Source organism: Megascapheus bottae, chromosome 30, assembly GCF_031878675.1.
Source record: "Megascapheus bottae isolate mThoBot1 chromosome 30, mThoBot2.hap1, whole genome shotgun sequence".
NCBI lineage: Eukaryota > Metazoa > Chordata > Mammalia > Rodentia > Geomyidae > Megascapheus > Megascapheus bottae.
The window spans coordinates 3272334-3286846 of record NC_143538.1 but is presented as its reverse complement, the minus strand read 5'-3'; the positions used below and the strand labels follow the sequence as shown (position 1 = coordinate 3286846).

The 14513-nt window shown below is 50.1% G+C and overlaps 1 protein-coding gene across 7 annotated transcripts in view; it reads right to left on the bottom strand.

Moving 5' to 3' along the window:
* Positions 1 to 5287: 5287 nt before the first annotated feature.
* The window catches only part of Parp6 (poly(ADP-ribose) polymerase family member 6), a 30248-nt gene continuing 21022 nt past the window's right edge, over positions 5288 to 14513 (bottom strand). For 4 of the 7 annotated variants that reach the window (XM_090321637.1, XM_090321642.1, XM_090321640.1 and 1 more), the window contains 8 exons: positions 13085 to 13133; positions 12748 to 12860; positions 12264 to 12336; positions 11571 to 11640; positions 6464 to 6543; positions 6081 to 6144; positions 5836 to 5920; positions 5288 to 5660 (listed from right to left, as the gene is read on the bottom strand). In XM_090321637.1, coding sequence (XP_090177763.1) covers positions 5558 to 5660; positions 5836 to 5920; positions 6081 to 6144; positions 6464 to 6543; positions 11571 to 11640; positions 12264 to 12336; positions 12748 to 12860; positions 13085 to 13133 — 637 coding nt within the window. In that variant the 3' untranslated portion in view covers positions 5288 to 5557. Of the gene's footprint in view, positions 5661 to 5835; positions 5921 to 6080; positions 6145 to 6463; positions 6544 to 11570; positions 11641 to 12263; positions 12337 to 12747; positions 12861 to 13084; positions 13134 to 14513 lie in introns of those variants that run through there. The other 3 variants (XM_090321641.1, XM_090321643.1, XR_016533197.1) reach the window with 2 other exon arrangements.

Sequence of the window (14513 nt, the reverse complement as noted above, 5' to 3'; positions counted from 1 at the left end):
AGAAGCGACGGGGACCGGATCCCGGGCCAATCGGGAGCCGACGGGGGCGGGCCGCCTCCTCCCGACCCCCGGGCGCCCGGCACACCTGTCGCAGGCCCCGGCCGCCCGCGCCCGGCTCCCTTCCTGGCCTCCGGCCCAGGTCGCCCCAGCTGCCCCGGCCTTATCAGCTCGAGGACCAGATTGACGGGCCCCGGCAGCGTCCCCAGCCCCGCCTGGCGGCGGGAGGGCGGGGGGAGATCGCAGGCCCGGGCCGCTGGGCGAGGAGCGGGACTCGGGGCACGGGCGCCGGGTGTGCCCGGAACGAGGAAGCGAAGGGCGGGGCCGGGCCTGCGATCCGCGCGGGGAGGGTTCTGGCCCCGGCGAACCGGGACCAGGTCGCAACCTCCGGGCCAGAGGTCTGCGGAGCAGCCTGCAGTCCCTGTGGTGTCTGGGCATTTCCCAGCGATGCCCGGCGGGACCCACGGCCTGCACCTGAGCAGGAGTTCGGAGTAGATAGGAAGTGGCTGAGTCCCAGAGGCCTGCAGACACCCCGCCCGCCCGGCCATAACAATCCCAGGCCCCTAAGGACACCCAGAGCGCGGATGGGGGGTGAGGGGGAGCCCAAGACTGAATTGGTTTGCAGTTGAAGAAACCTATTTCTTCTGTAAACCGTTGCTGGTCTGTTCTATTTATCTATTTCTGTGCCAGTCCTGGGGTTTGAACTCAGGTATTACCTCTTGATTTTTTTTTTCCCTCTCCCAAAGCTAGCACTCTACTACTCAAGCCACATAACTCCACCTCTGGCTTGTTTGTTTGTTTGTTGCTGGTTAACTAGAGCCAAGAGTCTCATGAACTTCCCTGCCTAGGCTTGCTTGGAACCAAGATCCTCAGATCTGAGCCTTCTCCTGAAAAGCTAAGATTACAAGCATGAGCCACCAGCCTCGTTGCTGGTCTACTTAGTTGGGGGTAGAAAGTATTGGCTCATTTAAGATAGAGAGAGAGCAGGAACTTGGGAGGAAACAAGCCGGGAGTGGTAACGGACTTCCACCCTGGTTGGTGCCAAACTAGTGTTTTAAAGTTGTAAATCTTAAGGCCAGGAATGTAGCCTAGTGATGGAATGTTTGCCTAGCATGCACAAAGCCCTGGGTTCGATTCTTTGGTGCCACATACACAGAAAAAGCTGGAAATCACGCTATGGGCTCAAGTGATAGAGAGCTAGCCTTGAGCAAAAGTGATCAAGGGCAGTGCCCAGGCCCTGAGTTCAAGCCCCAGGACTGGGGGAAGAGCTAGGTGCAGCGGCTCACACCTGTAATCCTAGCTACTCTGGAGACTGAGATCTGAGGATCGTGGTTCAAAGCCAGCTCGGGCACTCTAAGTCCAAGAGACTCTTGCCTCCAATTAACTTCTAGAAAACAGGAACTGGGGCTGTAGTTCAAGGGATAGGGTGATAGCCTTGAGCTGTAGAGCTCAGAGACAGCTGCCCAAGCCCTGGGGTAGGGTGGTAGCCTAGAACTGAAGAGCTCAGGGACACTGCCCAGGCCTAGAGTTAAAGCCCCACAATCCACCTCCCCCCCCCCAAAAAAAAGGAAGTTAAGAGTTTTAAATCTTAGTCACCCCCCTGTTATCTCAGCATTCAAGATGGATGAAAAGTTCAAGTCAACCTGAGGCCCTGTTTCCAAAGAATCTGACAGCTATAAAAATAGCTTCCAGGCTGGGCGAGGTGGCTCATGCCTGTAATCTTAGCTATTCCAGAGACTGAGATCTGAGGATCAAGGTTTAAAGCCAGCAGGGGCACAAAAGGACCTTATCTCCAGTTAGCCTCTAGAAAATGCAAAGTGGGGCTTGGCTCAAGGGTAGGGCCATAGCTTCCACTTTGATGAAAGTGATCTATACAACTCAAGGGTGGAGACAGCAAAGAGAAAGGGAGATTGAAAGAGAATGAAAAAACTGGTGATACTGTAAGAAAGGACATGCACTCATTTCCTGACAGGTAAACGGAACCCCTTCGAATATCACCTCTATAATAACAACAAAGCAATTTTATGCCTGTAATCCTAACTATTCAGGAGGCTGTGATCTGAGGATCAAGGTTCAAAGCCAGCCCGGGCACAAAAAGACCTGAGACTCATCTCCAATTAACCTCTAAAAAATGGGAAGTAGGGCTTGACTCAAGGGTAGGTTGGTAGCTTTGAGCTGAAGAGCTCAGGGATAGCGCCCAGGCCAAGTTCAAGCCCTATATCCTAGCGTGCGTGCGTGTGCACGGGTGCACACACACACACACACACACACACACACACACACGTGGCACCAAGGCACCACTTTGGCTTTAAAAAGACCTTTGTCTTCATTTTGCTGAGAAGACACTCTGTATGGAAGAGCCCGAAGGGTCTTACCCTATCTTTGTTCTAGTTCACCCTATGGCCATATTCCATAATTTAAAGGGCTAGAATCCAATTCCTTCACAGAAGAAAGCTAGCCAAGTGTGGTGACTCACGCTTATAATCCTAGCTGCTCTCAGGAGGCTGAGATCTGAGGATCACAGTTCAAAGTCAGCCTGGGTACTAACGTCCATGAGACTCTAATCTCCAACTAGCTACCAGAAAACTGGAAGTGGTGCTGTGGCTCAAGGGGTGGGATGGTAGCCTTGACCTGAAGAGCTCATACAAGTGTCTGAGGGTCTAGCAAGGTTAAAGTACAGAGTTCAAACCCCAGAACTAGCAAGACAAGCAAAACCAGAGGGCTGAGGATGTGGTTCAAATGATAGGAAAACGATACTTCCCTTAACATGCTCCAAGCCCAAGGCCCTGGCTTCCATGGGTGGGGAGGGGGGAAGGAAACTGAGGACAATTCCTGTTCCATAGAGTGAAGTTTGACCTCATGTTCATATGAAATGGCCCTGGAAGACTTCCTTGGAGGGCTCACGGGTCTTGGAGGGGTTTTCCTTTTCAATTCAAGCTTGCCTTTCACCCTAAAGCAAATGCTTCATTAGAATGGCATTTCAGTTGCTCTGGATTCCATTCCTGGCCACAGAAGCACAGGACTTGGAGTGTAATGGTTTAACTGGATTTCCTGGGGGTAGGGGTCTGTGTCTAAGAGCACAGCAGACCCCATCCTGGAAGCCTCAAGAAAAGCTTGATTGTGAGGCCTGGGCCTGGCATGGCATGGCAGATTGCCCACAGATCCTGGATGTCAGCTTTAAGGCAGAAATACTTCCTAATCCAGACTTTACTCACCCTTCCTAGAGCTAGACCAGGAGACTCCACAGGCTGCACCGAAGGAAATGCCAGCCTTTTGGAGTTGGGGTTAAAGAGAAGGGAGGTTTCATGGAGAAGACAATTGAGCCACACATGAAAGTGGGTGAGGATGGAGCCTGGAAGGGGGGAGCAGGGGTGAACTATGCAGGAAATAAAGGCTGAGTTTTCAGACTGCCTTTGTGCATTCAGGTTTTCCCAGGCTCCGGTAAAATGCCCCAGCAACACATGGAAACAGGAAATGGATGCAGGAAGAACTGCCTCCACCAAGGTGATCTTGTCACCTCAAGTGACCTTGTTCTCCTGGGGAAGGCTCCCTGAAGTCCTTTCCCCTAGCCCAGGCACCTTCTGTGCACGTGGGATTGTAAAGACCTTATCTCTCTATCCTTATTTCAAGGACAGGGCAGAGACAGAGGCTTGCTGACATACAGGGTGGTAGGATGAGCAGAGATGGGGTCTCTAAGATTCAGAGGACCAGATCTTGTGCTCCTTTCCCAAGGAATTCCTCCTGCTGCACTCCAGAGCCTTTTTCCTTAGACTCCCACCCACATGTCTGTCCACAGCACTGGCTGCCAGCTCCCTGACCCACTTTCTCCAAGGACACCCAGGACAGAGGACTTGGCAACACCTTGGCTTCCAGTGGCCTCTCTGGCCACTGGTGGGTGGTGGGCAGTACTGTGCTCCAGGGCTGGCTATCTGTCCAAAGAAACTGAGCTCCCCCACCCCTCACTGCCAGCAGAAGGCTCCAGGGAGCCATGAAGACATGCCACCTCCCTCATTCCCAGAAGCCAAGACATCCCCATATGTCCATTCAAATCATTCTAGAAGCTGGCACGTTCACAACCCAGTCATGACTCAGCAGCCGCCTCCAGCCCCCCTCCAACCAGAACCCCCGCAGAGGCTCCTCCCCAAGATGGCCACATCCTCCCCACAACCTGAGTCACAGCCACACCCAGCCTGCTCGGAAAAGTACCAGAACATCAGGGAAGAGAAGGTTAAACCCAGAGATTGTGAGTCCTCAGTCCAGGAATCACAGTCATCTACTCTAGCCTGAACTAATTGAGTTCCTTTCCTGACTCTATCCCTAAACTAGCATGTCCAGGTTTAAATGAAGCAACTGGCCTGAGTCTTGGACCAGCTGAAAGGTAGGCAACTACCCACCTGGGTGTGCCTAGAGCCTGGACCCGGGTGAAGGATGAGGCTGCCAGCTAGCTAGGCCCCTGCTGGGGGACGGTCAGCCCTGCCTCATTCCACCTCCAGGCTAAAGGAGGAAACTCAAGGTCCTGCCCAGCAAGCTGCGGGACAATGAAAGCAGTCTTGTGTTCATGAGGTCTAAATTAGATTTGTTCTACCTCACCTTTAAACTTTATCAGCTACCATTATCGGAACATCTTGGTCCAGGCCTGTATGGCAGGAAAAGTCTGGGAGACTCCATCTCTGTGAGGGAAAGCTAGGCATGGCACTAGGGCACACCCAGGCAAGAATGTTATCCTACCTCGAAATTAACCGATGCAAGCCGGGGTGGCTAACACCTGCAGTCCCAGCTACTCAAGAGATTGATCATAGTTTGAAGCCTGCCTAGGCAGAAAAGTCTACAAGACTCTAATGAACCAGCCAAATACCAAAACTGGAAACATGGCTCAAGTGGTATGAGCCAGTAAAGCAAGCCAGCCAAGCAAGCATGAGGTCCTCCCGACTTCAAACCCAGTAACTGGCAGTAAAAGAAAAATAAATTGTAGGGCCGGGAGTTTGGCCTACTGGCTAAAGTGCTTGCCTAGCATGCATGAAGACCCTGGTTCGATTCCTCGGTACCACATACATAGAAAAAAGCCAGAAGTGGTGCTGAGGCTCAAGTGGTAGAGCTCTAACCTTGAGAAAGTCCAAGGACAGTGCTCAGGCCCTGAGCTCAAGCCCAGGACTGGCAAAAGTAAATAAATAAATAAATTGTAGTGTACAATACTCCATGAAGCACAAGCAACCAATTTCAGGGTACACCACTCCCTTCCCCCCCTCCACCCCACCCCCAAGCCCTGGGGCAGGTGCTCAAACCACAGTGATCATATCCAGGCCACAGCACCTTCCATTTTATTGTTTTATTTACAAACAGGGTGAAGTCAAGTGGGCGAGTCAGGGATTGGAGTCAGTCTGGGCCTTCCACGCGCAGTGTGGATCCTGGGTCAGTCTCCAACACGAAGGCCGCCTCTTCCAGCCTTCCTGCCCCGTGGTAATGGCCTCTCGGCCCCTCAGGGCAGTCCCCCATGCTGCTCCTGAGCCCTGTTATGAGGGCAGAGGGATCCTGGGGAACAGGGTGGCGGAGGGCGGGGCCCTCAGTTTGTGTAAACCTGAGTTCCGATCACACGCATGATCTCCTTCTGTATCTTGGGGTCCTGAGTGTTAATGTTGGCATCGCCCACCTGACCATCCTCATATCTGCCGAAGACAAGGCGAATGTGAGCAGACACAGGAAACCCCTGCCCAGTCATGTCAGCTAAGGGAACCATCTACACAGTGCAACCATCCCACCCCCAAAGCCAAGCCTTTCCCACCATGGAAGGATCTCCCCCACTCTTACTCCAGCCGCCCCCCGGGTCCCTCATGAACTTACACAAAGAAGAACCGTGTGCAGACATGGTCGGACACAGGGCATACCCAGATGTTCCCGTGCTTCTGGAGGTCCTTAGATGTGATCACTGGAGCGGGAAGGGGAGGCACACATAACAAGGGACACAGCTCAGCCCAGGCAGGGAAATAAGGAGGCTTCAAAGCACCTTTGGGTGCATGCAGAGATGCACCAGCCATCTATGTTGAGGATTCCCCCCAAAACAGGAACTTAGTGGGCAACCAACCTACCTTCGCAAAGTGCTATACAGTTTAGATTCCGACTCTGCAGGAACCTTGACTGAATGGATCGGGTCTGCGAGAGGAAAGTAAAGGAGGACAGAATCCGAAAGAACATTAGAGTTTTTCCCAAGAGTGAATGGGTCATGGCCTCCTGAGCTCCCAGCTGCCCTGCAAAAGTTGGCTCATGCCTATCTGCCTCCATGGCTCCACTTTCTTCATTCCATCTTTCAGTCTGGGCCCTTTGTCTTAGGAGTGACCACACATGACTGGGGAAGGGTGTTCCCTTGGGACCTAGCTGATGTCCTTAAATCAGTAATGATGATCCCAGCCCCACCATGTCCCCACCCACATTGCAGCCTAAACTAGCTCAGGGAGGGGCCGGCAGATTGTACCTGGGGGATGGTATTCATCCTGTTGTATCTCTGCACCAGCTCGTCCTTGGAGGGCATCCTGTGCTGTCCTTTTCCCATTCCTGTCACGGGATAACAAACTCTGTTCATTCACCCACTTCTTTTTCTGCTTGCTGGTCTTGGGCTTGAACTCAGGGCCTGGGCGCTATCCCTGAGGCTTTTTTTTTTCTTTTTTCTTTTTTGCTCAAGGTTAGTGCTCTACCACTTGAGCCACAATGCCCTTTTAGGCTTTTTCGTGGTTCATTGCAGGTAAGAGTGTCAGACTTTCCTGCGCGGGCTGGCTTCAATCCGAGATCCTCAGATCTCAGCCTCCTGAATAGCTAGGATTAGAGGCGTGAGCCACCAGTGCCCGGCTTCATTCACCCATTTCTTTATCAAGTATTTGCTGAAGTGCCCACAAGGTGCCAGACACTGAGCTAGAGATGCTTGGTAATACAGCAGTGAATAAAACAAATGGCATTTACATGCCCACACAGGATTTAGTCTGGTGGAGATGACAGGCAAGGAATGAGCAATGACCATGAAGTATGGTAAGAGGAGAGAGGGGATGAGGCTAGCCCAGGTGGTGATGGGAAGAGCACAGAGAAAGGGAATGAGGCTAGCCCAGGGCTCCAAGACCATGTCCACCTAAAATGGTGGACAGGAAGGAGCTAGCATTTGGAGACATACAGGATACAAGAAGCTTAAAGGAGAGATACATGAGGGTCGAGGTGTGGAGAAGTGGCGCAGAGAAGTGGTGTGGAGGAGCGGCAGGAGGTGCTGCGGGAGCAGACACTGCAGGCTCGGACACAGGGAGTGACAGGCGCCATGCAGCCAGGGGAGTGGCTGGTGAGAGGACTCCACACCTCAAGACCAACTGACAGGCTGAGACATGAATGGAGAGGGCAAGCGGGGCCAGGCAGACAAGTCAGATACAAAAAACCGAGCGGTCCTTTAAGTGGAAAGAAGCAGAGTGCTTCCATGACAGCAACTGCCTGAAGACGCCGTGCTCCTTTCCTTACAACACCTTCATCCTCGTCCTCCGAGACTAGAGAAAGAGAAGCCAGGCCCTTTGGTATCCACCTTGTCCAAATGTTAAGGCTTCACCATCATCACCTCCCCTGCAAAAGCCTGCTTTAGAACATTTAGACTCAACTTGCGTCTTCCTGAATCCAATACAAAGCTGCACCGAGTGTCTTCCTGGCCTGAGGACAGGACTTCAGCCTCTGTATAGCGCTTTATCACAAGTCTCATCTCACCAGCCCTCCGTCATTGCAGTGTGCGAGGGGGGGGGGGGGAAGGTAACCAAGAGGGAGGTGAATGGAGAGGGAAATGAGGCTATCAGAGGCCACAAGCAGGAATCCAACCACCTCATAAGCAGGAATCCAACCTCATCATCCCACCCTACAATTTTTTTATATTTGATTTTCTTGTGCAAGTACGAAACGCAAACCTTCATACAATTGTTCATGACTCCCTCTATTTGAGCCAAGCTTCCAACTTAAGTGTTTTCGTAGATTAAATGGAGAACCAAAGCTGGGTACCAGAGGCTCACTAGCTATTCAAGAGGCTGAGGTCCGAGGAACAAGGTTCAAAGCCAGTCCAGGTAGGAAAGTCCATAACTCTCTTAACTCCAATTAACACCAAGAATCTGAAAGTAGAACTATGTGTGGCTCACATGGTAGTGATGTCCTTGAGCAAAAAAAGCTCATGGGCAGTGCCCAGTACCAGAGTTCAAGCCCCAAGCCTGAGAGGAAAATTAATTAATTAAGGAGAATTGAGGATTTTCCTACCCTGGCTATGTTCCAACAGAATTCTGTGGATCTCAGAAGTAGCTGGGGTTACAGCCATGAGCCATGAGTGCCTGGCTACAATTTCCTATCACTACTAGCTCAACCCTGCTTCAATCCCTGCACTCTCGACAGCCATGGTGAAGCTGTGGGTGACATCCAATGGAAGTACATTCTGCACTCACCATCTGTCACCTCCCCACACTCCCACACAGAAGCTCCAGGACAGCCTCACAGCCTGAACAAAAGGGAGGACAAGGGAATCTCTCAGCTTCAATGCCCACTCCTTCCTATAGGACAAAGCCTGCATCCAAACATATCATATTGGGTATCCCAGCATTGAGAGAAATTCCCCTCAGGTGGTAGATGGGGGATAAAAAAGAACAATCTGTCTTTGGGAGTGGGATGCAGGGAAACACTTGAGATAGAACAGAATCTTCTCCCACGGCCAAGCCTGTTCCACTGTCTAATCAGTACTGACCCTAATCTGTCCGTGTCCAGGGAAGAGGCCTGAGGACATGTCAGCAGGAATAATCTCTATGCACTCTGTATCCAGTTACTAGTTCCCAAACAGAACTAAACAGATGGAATTCACCAACTCCTTTCCCACTGTCCCTCATTTCAAATGGCACATTTTGACCACGCCATCAGAGCATCCATTGGTAAAATGGACTTTCATTATTTGTACTAGTCTCCACCCCAAAGGGTGCAGAAGGCATCCAGGGCCACTAAGCTAAAGGCGCCCAAGGAAGAAAATTCAGAGGACCAGGGCAGAATGGAAGAAAAGGAGACGCATGGATGGATAATCAGATGTCAGAATACCTACAGGAAGTGGGACATTTGCATACATCCCTTCCAAAGTGACATCGATTCTGACCTCAGAGACTGTGGTTCACCCAAAGCCTCCCCCACCAGCCCATAGAACACCAGCCTACATGTTAGGAGACATGGATTCCAGTCACGCCTCTGCTACTCAGAGCTGGCTCTTGAGGAAGCAGTTTAACATGCTGTCAATCAGCTTCTTATCTGTAAAGTAATAAGGAACTGGGCTAGATGATATAACCTGGATAGTAAAACTGCTATCGAATTTCTGATCTGTGCATATGCCTGTTTTAGAGGAGGGGATGGTTTGTATGAGGCCTATATATCATCAGTGGAGTGTTGAGGGAAGATGAGAAGCCCACTGAGATACTGAAGATATTCAGGCATTTACTGGTCAACAAGAGTAGTGATGGAAGAGGGAGGAAAAGGTAGGAATGGTGGAGGAACACAGAAAAGACGAACCTCATGGCTATTAAAAGCCACAGGAATCGGCATACTGGGAAACAGCTGAATCAAAGGAATGCTGAGGCTGGGACAAAGATGAGGCACCTGAGACAGAAGTCCACGGGAACACCTCAGCCCCCTCCACTTTGGCCAGAAGCACAGAGTATGACTGATTCATTCACACATTCAATAAACTTGGATTGGCCAACTTCCTGTGAGTCAATCATGATCTGCTGACGTGTTATTAGTTTTTAAAGGAAAATCCCTAGAGACCCCATCTAAGAACTATATGTCAGAGTGACCCCTAAGAGCACTGCTATTCCAAACTTCCAGTTCCTATTTTTCAGTGCCAGGAACCAAACCCTGAGCTTCATGCATGTGCGACAAGAGCTCTACTCAGAGCTATTATTTGACTGTCTTCCTTTTTATTTTGTGCTGGTGCTGGAGCTTGAACTCAAGGCTAGTGTTCTACCACTTGGGCCACAGCTCCATTTCTAGTTTTCCATGATGATAATTGAAATTAAGAATCTCTCGGGGCTGGGAGTTTGGCCTAGTAGTAGAGTGCTTGCCTAGCATGCACAAAGACCCAGGTTGGATTCCTCGGTACCACATACATAGAAAAAAGCCGAGAGTGGTGCTGAGGCTCAAGTGGTAGAGTGCTAGCCTTGAGAAAAGTCCAAGGACAGTGCTCAGGCCCTGAGCCCAAGCCCAGGACTGGCATTAAAAAAAAAAAAAAAATTTTAAGAATCTCACTGATTTTAGTGCCTGGGCAGGATTAGCCCTCTGAGGGTAAGAGCCACCAGGGTTTGTTTGTCTATGTTGTTGCTGCATGTCATTGATGAACTCCATCACTTGACTATCTCAACTGTACTTCTGCAGTAGTATGCCTGAGGAGTGCCCGAGTTGTTTCTAGTGCTGCAGCAGCGCTGCAGTAAACATTCTTACACATGCCCATGCTGGTGCACTGGCAAGGAGAGCAATGTCAGGCCTGCAGTAAGTAGGGACGGCCACGCCAGGGCCATAGCCATCAACTCTGCAGCTGCAGGAAGGCAATGACATCATACTGCTCTCCAAAATGGTTATAATGAGTGGCAGCCCCTCAGGCAGCAAAGGCTCCAGTGGACTAGTCACCTTATGTACAACACGAGGGAGGGCCGGACTCCTGGCCTTCCTTCTGTCTGCCTTTTCTTTCCTTTTTTCTTTCTTTTTCCCTTTTCTTTGTGGGGTCTGAACTCAGGGCCTAGGCACTGCCCCTAAGCTTCTTTTGCTCAAGGCTAGTGTTCTATCACTTGAGCTACAGCGCCACTTCCAGCTTTTTCTGCAGTTTATTGGAGCTAAAGAACTTTTCTGCCCAGGCTAGCTTCAGACCACAATCTTCAGATCTCATCCTCCTGAGCAACTAGGATTATAGGCATGAGCCACCAGGGCCCAGCCCGGGCTGGCTGTGAATTGTGATCCTTCAGATCTCACTTCCCAGAGTAGCTAGGATTATACATGTGAGCCATCAGTGTCCAGCTACCAGTCCCTTTTTCAAATTTTGAGCTAAGCCCTCACTAACTTCCCAAGCTTGACTTATTTCTTGATCCTCCTGCCTGAGCCTGAGTTGGGATTACAAGCATGGACTACCAAGCACAGCTTGCTAAGGATCCTGAACAATTAATTACCTTCATCTAGTAGGCATGCCAAGTATGTGATGGGAATCCCTTATACCAAGTCTGTGGGGATCAAAAGCAAAAGCAAACGGAGGAACCTGGACCTGAAGGAGCATGGACCCGAGCCATATGTATTCCCATAAATATTCAGACACATGCACTCTGCAGCTACACCTCCTTAAGCCATCTCTACCATGTACAAAGCCACTCTTTTAAACAAGAACCTCCTACAAAATCTACATTTGTCATGACAGGAAGTAGAAGGAGACAATGTAACCATGACTAGGGAGGGTGGACAGAGACCCAGTGCCCACAATGGGAAGGGACAGCACAGATCACGTGTTCACAAACGGATGCGATGTAAGCAGAGTCAAGGTGGCTGGACAGAGCATTGTTTCTTACCTGAGTATCCAAAGGAAATACTGGAGATGGGGCTCAGGTAGATGCCTTTGCCATAGGCTGCTCCATGCAGCTTGCGGGGAAACACCAGGATGGACACATGAGCCTGGGTCCTCCCATGGCCATACATTAGGCATCGACAAGGCTTATCCAGTTCTCTGTCCCTCCACCTATCTACCTTGTACTCATTGACACAGTGCAAGGTGCTTATGAAATGCTACAGATTAATGCTTTGGTGGAGGGCCCCTCAGTCACCTGCTCAGCACCCATATCCCAGTCTGAGACCTTGGTATATATTCAGTCCCCAAAAAGAGGAATTACAGAAGAGGCAGCCAGCAAGAGGAACAACCACTCCCCGTCTCTCTCAGGGCAAAGGAACAGTTCTCACTCCAAACTCCTAGAAAGACTGAAACCTGAAGTGTGCTGTCTGTCTGTCTGTCTATCTATCTATCTATCTCTGGGTTAATGCATCCTAGCAGCTATGACCAGCAATTCCACCTCCCTGCCTACAGACAAATTCCCATCCCCTAAGCTCAAGTCTACAACAGCCACATGCATTTAGAAGTACAATTCCAACGTCCACCCAGGGAAGCTCCCAAACAAGACAGGCGGGAGGACACTGAGCAAACCAGCTTCCCAAATGCAGCCTCCCATAGAGAGGGGAAGACAGAGAGCAGGAGAAAAGGACCACCTCACCTGCAGCTTGGTGTAGGATGCGTTGACCAGCCCATTGCGCAGGATTGAATGCCAGTTCTCAATGTGGGACCCACTGTAAGGCAAAGTAACAAGCCATGTCTCCTCTAGTATGAGGTGACTGAGAGAACAGCCAGGCCCTCCAGCTGTCATCCACATAGGCCTGAAGATGGGCATGGGCAGTATGTGTGTGTACCCTCCATCTTCATTCCAGGCCTGTGCTCAGGGGATGGTTTAGTATGTTCATTTGCCCTATTCTGTATTTCAGATTTAGCAAGTTCATCTCAAATGTAACAGACTCACTGCTCAGCCCCAGACTGGCTTGAGGAAGACTTCACAGACTATCTTAAGAAGAAAGGACCAACACTCCAAGTTACCCTTCAGGCCTTTTTGTCCTTCCTCTCACATTCAGACATGAATTGTAGGTTTCCTATTCCTCCAATCCCCCCACCCCACAACACCCCCACCCAGCTTCCCCACTCCTCACTGGAAGGCAAAGGTGCTGCCGTAGAGCTTCTTGGCAGTCCGGAACCGGGCCTCCTTGGCAGGAGGGCTGCTCAGCAGGAGGAACTGGTGTGAGGTGTGCATGAACTTCAGCTGCTGCCCAGGGTGGGGTGGGGTCAGGAAAACAGAGCAGAAATGGAGATCAGGGAAGGAAAGGAACTAATCAGGCCTGCAATACCCCCCAAAAAGGGAAGTAAGTATGTGCCTAAAGTCTATATTGAGGAGCAGAGAGTTAGGCAGATCTAGTACCAATGTGGTCAGCTGACTAAGGCCAAAAGACCACCCTGCCTCACCACCACACACTTGGTTCAATCACTTACCCTGCTGAGAGGTAGTTTGACAATGTGTGACCTGTTGCTGGAGATGATCCTGGCGGAGGGGGGGAACAGAGAAAAATAGAAAGGACAGAGTAAGTGTGTGGTTCTGATGACCCTGATTCCCAAGCTGTCACAGTTAAGTGACACACCAGATCATGGCTGAATATTATTCTTCTTGAGTGAGGATGCTGGCATACAAAAATTTCAAGGAGAAGCTTCTGATGAGATGGGAATTACATACTAGGATAAGTGAGAGGAAGAACTTGTATGAAAGAATATATACAAGGAGTCACTTGGAGGAGAGGATGATGACAACCTGGGATTCAGACTCAGAACTGGTGCTCAGGAGCCATTGTGCCTAAGTGCAGAGGGAGCTCGAAGGTTTTCAGGGATGGGGAGGAATAGTAAGAACATTACTATCTAAAGAATGAAGCAGAAGGGCTGGGAGTATAGCCTGGTGGTAGACTGCTCACCTAGCATGCACGAAGCCCTGGATTTGATTCCTCGGTACCACATACACAATAAAAGCCGTAAGTGGCAAGTGGCACTGTGGCTCAAGTGGCAGAGCACTAGCCTTGAGCCAAAAGTGTGCAAGGATAGTGCCCAGGTCCTGAGTTCAAGCCCTAGGACTGGGAGAAAAAAAAAAAAAAGAACGAAGCAGAAGAAACTAGAAGGAACTTCCTCAGGAGTGAGAGACAGACATGGATGACAAAAGAGAACCAAGACAAAATAGTAGGGCTGAGCAGGAGAACACTGTCTCCCTTGTGGCCTCATCTGAGCCCACACCATGGTCCATGTCCGGTCATTGCTTGTGCTAAGAGGGGCAAAGTTGTTGTACACATCAGTACCGATGTCAAGGCTAAGGAGGAAAAAGGAAATCAGCCAGCAGGAGACAACAGGAAGGGAAACATAGAAAGCTTGGCTGAAATAAACTGCTAATTCCTACACTGCAACCTATTGGTGGTGACTGGCAACCATGTTACTGTATTTCTGAAAATCGCGGAGAGTAAATTTTAAGTGCCTCACCACAAGAAATAACTATGTGAGGTAGTGATAAGTTAAGTTAATTACCTCTAATAAGCCACTTCAGGATGTATCACATATTTCCAAATATCATATTGCATGACATGTGCGGGCAGTTTTTGTTCATTAAGAAATTAGGGTGCTAACCTTGAGCACAGAGAGGCTCAGTCACAGTGCTGAGGCCCTGAGTTCAAGCCCCGCAACTGATAATAAAAGCAAAACAAAACAAAAATTAAATATGCCAGGCACTAGTGTTTCATCCCGGTATTGCTAACCATTTGGAAGGCTGGGATCTGAGGATTACAGTTTGAGGCCAGCCTGTGTACGAAAGTCCTCAAGACTTAATCTCTAATTAACAAGCAAAATGCTGGACTGGAAGCATAGGTCAAGTAGTTGAAAAATAACCATG